The sequence below is a fragment of the Echinops telfairi genome, unplaced genomic scaffold (genome assembly GCF_000313985.2).
Source record: "Echinops telfairi isolate 266 unplaced genomic scaffold, ASM31398v2 ScPeMD7_7417;HRSCAF=8455, whole genome shotgun sequence".
NCBI lineage: Eukaryota > Metazoa > Chordata > Mammalia > Afrosoricida > Tenrecidae > Echinops > Echinops telfairi.
The window spans coordinates 1,950,212-1,955,533 of NW_022111317.1; the positions used below are offsets into that span (position 1 = coordinate 1,950,212).

Here is a 5,322-nt window from a genome sequence, read left to right on the forward strand (position 1 = left end):
GGGGGGTCGTCGTTGAAAATGCTCGAAGGGGTAACCCTAAGCGTTCAAGGGGCCCTCAGCCCAGCACGGAGGCTCGTTTGAAAAAATAAAATAGAAATAAATCCCCGAAAATTCCAGCAGCAGCCCAAGATGGTGGCCAACGAGTCTGTTATCGTTTTGCCGGCCTGGCGGGGGTGGGGAGTGGGGGGTGGCAGCGCCCGCGGGCTGCCCTACGACCTTGACAACTCCAACCTTGCGGGGGTCCCCAAGTGCCCCTCTCCCCCCAGCCCCCACTCTCACCCCGGCCCGGGCCGTTTCCACAGCGGCAAAAGCCCCTGGACACGAGGTGCGAACCGAGGCGTCCTCAGCCTGCCTTACTTTGAAATTAAAGCAGAAATGGAAACGTGGGTCGATTTCTGGAGTGCACGACCACAAATTGATTTCGCTCAGAGTTTGAAAGTCCCTTCGTCTTCCGAATTTACCCTGGGGCTGGCAATGCGAGTGCCAGGGACTGGCAGAAGTGCCAACTCGTGCACACGTAGGAGAAACGGGCGTCTTGAACGCACGACTTTGGACAAAATCCCTCGTGGGCCGAGGATCGGGTCCCCAATAGTCATTCCAACTTTTAAGGGGCACAAGATACCTATGTACATAATGTTGGTGGGCGTGTGTGTATTTATCGTGCTTTTTCTAAATGGAGATGGTCATTGACATTTTAAAAGAAGTTGGATACGACCTGTCCCAAATCTAGAAAATTAGTCACTTAGGTTCCGAGTATAGCTCAGCCCCCTCAAATGTGTCATCGAATCCCCTAAAGGAGAAGGCGCAGAGGAAGCGGACTTTTGGAAGAACCCCAGTGTTGGCACGGACGCCTGCGGTGTGAAAACGCCCCCTCCCCTGGCAGGGGGGGTGTTCCTCCCATAGCCCATCCCCCCTCCAGAATGAGGGTGGCTGATATCCCGGGTCTGGAAGGGTCAATGGCCCCGCGGCGTGGGTGAACAGGTAGCATGTGCCCACCGCACTGCCCCCTCCCCGGGCACCCAGGTCCCCGCCGGTCGTGGGCACGGCGCAGTCTCTGCAGCGTCAGCCAGCGCACGAGGGCGGCCGGGCGGCTTTTCATTCATAAAATCCTGACCGGGCAGCCGCCGAGGTTCGCCCGCACCGGCGGCTCAGTCTCCAAGGTCCAGGGGCTCGGGTCCCCGCGTGCGCCAGGCCTGGGCCAAGGCGGGAGCCACCGGCGTCAGCTAGGGGCAGCGGGGTATAAAAAAAGATCGCCCACTCTGGTCATTTGGGCTCCGGGGCCGGGAGGGAGCTGCCCCCCCACCGCGGGAAAGAGAGGAAACTGGAATTAGCATGAACCAATAGAGGCGCGGCGCTGTTACTAGGCGGGCCAGGCAGATCTCGACTAGGAACTTCGTTGATTTCTCCGCTCAGGGACGGGCGCAAAAGTGCAAGCCCGGCCGGCGGGCGTGCAGAGCCGTCCAGGAACCAGTGGGGGAGGCGCAGGAATTTGGGGCCCCACAGGGAGCGCCTGCAGCCCAGCCCCCACCGGAGAGCCCAGCCAGGCGGCCCCAAATCCCAGGGAGAACCCACGACCCCGTGCCCTTAAGGGAGATCGCTGCAAGCACAGCAGGAAGCGTGTTTTGGTTTTGATTTTTTTTTTTTTAATTGCAATTTTTTCAGAACTTTTCTGTTGTTGGTTTCACTTGGCACGGTCTTTGTCAAACCCAGCGCGCCGCAGACGCTGCGGGCTCCGAGCTCATTGCAAGAGCTTGCGCTCGCCGGTTTCGTGGGGGCCCTTCGGAGACAAAGGGCCAGCGGCCCAAACCGGAGGAAACCCACGTTGGTTTGAAAGAAGCCGACGTTGCTGAAGCCCCCTCCCCGCCTCCCGCCCGCCCCCCTCCCCCGGGCGGGGTGGCCGCGGCCCGGTCGAGGGCAGGCCAGAGAGGGCGCATTCCGCGGCGGCTCGCGTTTGCCCCACCGTCCCTGCCTGTGGGAACCTTCATTGAGCGGGGGAAGGGAGCGCGTTCATTCAGGAACCGGCGCGCCGCGGGGCCGACCCGGGGCGCACGGCGGCTGCGCGCTGCTTGCGCCCGAGGCCTCTCCAGAGAGGGTTGCGGACCTGGGGGCCACCTTCCGCGGGCGTTGCCTTCCGGAACCCGCCTGCCCTGTGTCCTCCCCACGGGAGAACGGCGGGCCAGCGCACCCAAGTGGGGGTCACCTGCAGCCGCATACCTGGCGGCGACTTGAAAGGACTTGGCTTGGCCTCCGCCGAGATTTCTATTGTTAAGCTCTTAAAGCGCACTGGAAAGCGCTTCCGAAGGCGGGCCACGGAGTTCGGGGGGCGGTTCCCCTGCTCCCTCGCAGCTCGCTTTGGGGGCACGCATGGTGGTCCACGTGCTTGGTGGCTCCGCGACACCGACTCCCGGTACCCCGCAGCAGAAGGCCTGCGCACCTAGGGTAGCCACATCCTGCAGCCCGCTCCCGCGAGCAGTTAATTTCAGCTACTGGCTTGCTCCCCCGCCCGCACCCCAGGAATAAAACTGTGGGCGCAGTGGGCACAGAGGTTTCAAAGCAAACCCCAACAAGTATTGGGACAAGCTCCAATGCTTTCATTTTCTAGCTCCTCGCCCCTCAAACCGAATCACGGGGCTCCCCGAGCAAAGTGAACCCCTAAATTCACTAGGCAGGCCGGTTCAGGTTTTCGGGGGGGGAGTGGGCACCAAAGTGGAACTCCTCGCCTCCCCCCACCCCCAAGGGAAAGACCTCGGACGCCACGGTTTCGGCGTCCCACTCGAGGCCTGAACGTGGACCCCCGCCCGGCCGGGGGCGCGCGGAGCCGCTAGCAGACTCGCGGGCCTTGGACCCTGCGGCGGTGGCTTTCCAAGCGACGGGTCCACTCGCAGACCGTGGTCAGTGCCCACGCGTCGCAGCCCTAGTAGGGCAGGCTGTGTCCTCCCCCGCCCTGGGGCCTGCCACCTGCCCTCCCTCGCCCTCTCTGGAGGTTGGTCTGCGGAGAGGGCCCCGCGTGCTGTCTCTTCTTGGCTTCCTCCTGCGGATTCGGCCCGAAAGTGGGGCGGGGGCGGCTTCTTGAGATTCTTGAAGTCTTGGAGGAGGGGGAAAGGGATGCGAGTGGGGGAGGGAATGCAAACCTAACGCCCCGCACTCCTTCTTTGGGCGACCCCTCGAGCCTGCTAGGGGGCTGCAGGCCGAACCTGGGCCCGCGGCGGGACTTGGGCAGGCAGGGCCCCCAGGGGCTACTGGACCGTGCCCTGGCCCCCAAATCCGCGGGGTTTCGCTTACGTTGGGGGCGGGAGGTCTGGGCCAGGCTTGGCAAGGGGACGGGGTGGGGGTGGGTGCACTCTGACCCGGACCGGGGCTCAGATCTGTGCGGGGACACGCAGCGCATTCCGCGGATTCCCGCCGGGCCCCTGGGCCACGGCCACGTGGTTGCCCTGCGCACCGTGTTTACCGTAAGGCTCGGAGAAGGAGCGCACTAGTGACTTCAGGGTGCACGCGGACCTCCCAGGGTGAGAAATTCGGCGGACCTGCCCACCTTTCAGCCCACAGGGGCCACTTTTCCAGGTAATAAGGAGAGTCCCACTGCGGGCGTAATAATCGATCTGTAAAGGCGCGGGTGGGGTGGGGAACCTTCCGGCCCAACGGGTGACTGCCCCAGGAGCAGCAGTGGTTTCAAACTGCAGACCTTGGACCGCTGCATGAAACACGTCGCCGCCCAAACTGGACGGTGACACTTTCATGCACGGCATGATTAGACCTGGAATGTACGAGATGCTTAGCAAATGGGAAGAAGTCCATAAAACAGGTAAATTATGCTTTGTTTTCTAAGTCCTGAAAAGTCAAGTCAAGATCATAAAAAATGAATCCTTCCCTGCCTGCACCTCTGCTCCCACAAATCCTAATTCTGGCCCCCTCCCTTCTGCAGGTTCAGGGGTGAGTTGTGACACCCTCCCTCCCCCAGTTTGAAGGATCCTAAGGATCCTGGGGCCTCTCTCTCCTCTGTCCACTACCCCCAGTGGCCAAAGGCCTCTCCCAGCAATCACACAGAGGCCGAGGGGAAGGAGAGCCTAGGGGCTGTTGGGCCTTGAACCCCGCAGATTCATCCCCCTGCGCCTCAAAGGGCACAGGACCGGGGTTGGAACTCACAAAGGACTTCGCTGTGGAAGACGGCAGAAAAGATGTGGCCGGTCAGCCCCTGGAAGATGACAGCCAAGGAGACCTGATGGGGCCTCTCTACTCTATCAGGAAGGGTCCAGCCACTGTCCTGGGTGGGGGGTGGGGGACAGCCAGGGCACAGTGGTAGAATCCTTATCTTCCATGCGAGAGACCTGGGTTCAGTTCCCCACCAGCGCCGCTCCTGCGCAGCTCACAAGCGTCCACCGTCACGTTGCTATGCCTGCTACATGGATTTCGGCAGGACTTCCAGAAGCAGGCAGGTGATGTGGAAGAAAGTCCTGCCAAACACCAGCCTCATGAAAACACTCTGGGTCACAGCGATCTGACTGCCCAGGGGGTCTCAGCGACAGAGCAAGATGGCAGCTTCTTTTTTTAAGCGTTAGACGCAGCTTTAACTACACAGGTTAATACATTCAAATGTTAGCAGCTACTGTACGAGGCAAGTCTATTGTTATCAATACTTTATAGCTGAGAAACTTCTCCAGAAAAGGTGTGCCCTAGCCTGGGGAATTGGGTGGGTGGGTGGGGGAAGGGCGCTGCTGGAACTGGGCCTGGACTGCTGACTTCACCCCCCAGCACCCTATGCACTGACTCTGCCCCCTCCCATTTGGCCTCTCGCCACTTCCCTCAACTTGTTTTAAGACTTTCATTTATTTGTTTTTCACAATTATCCCCCTCTTTTTTTTTTCTTTCAAAAATCATTTTACTGGGGGCTCTTATCACAATCCGTACATCCATCCATTCTGTCAAGCACATTGGTACATTTGTCGCCAGCATCATTTCTTTTTCTACTTCAGCCCTTGGTATCAGCTCCTCATTGCCACCCCCCACTCTCCCTCCCTTATGAACCCTTGATCATTTATAAATTATTATTTTTTCATGTCTCACACTAACTGATGTCTCCCTTCACCCATTTTTTCCGCTGCCCGTTCCCTTGGGGGGGGTGTTATATGTAGATCATTGTGATTGGTTCCCCTTTTCTCCCCCCACCTTCCCCCCTACCCTCCTGGTATAGCTACTCTCATTATTGGGCCTGAGGGGTTATCTGTTTTGGATTCCCTGCGTTGTGAGCTCTTATCTGCACCAGTGTACATGCTTTGGTCTAGCCAGATTCTGAAGGTAGAATTAGGTTTGTGATGGTGGGTG

The 5,322-nt window shown here is 59.6% G+C and overlaps 1 protein-coding gene across 1 annotated transcript in view; it reads right to left on the reverse strand.

Annotated features, from left to right (window-relative positions):
* CCND1 (cyclin D1) overlaps positions 1 to 5,322 on the reverse strand; it is a 32,514-nt gene that overhangs the window by 9,002 nt on the left and 18,190 nt on the right. Inside the window, exon 2 of the mRNA XM_013007464.2 lies at positions 2,215 to 2,426. Coding sequence (XP_012862918.1) covers positions 2,215 to 2,426 — 212 coding nt within the window. The remainder of the gene's footprint in view (positions 1 to 2,214; positions 2,427 to 5,322) is intronic.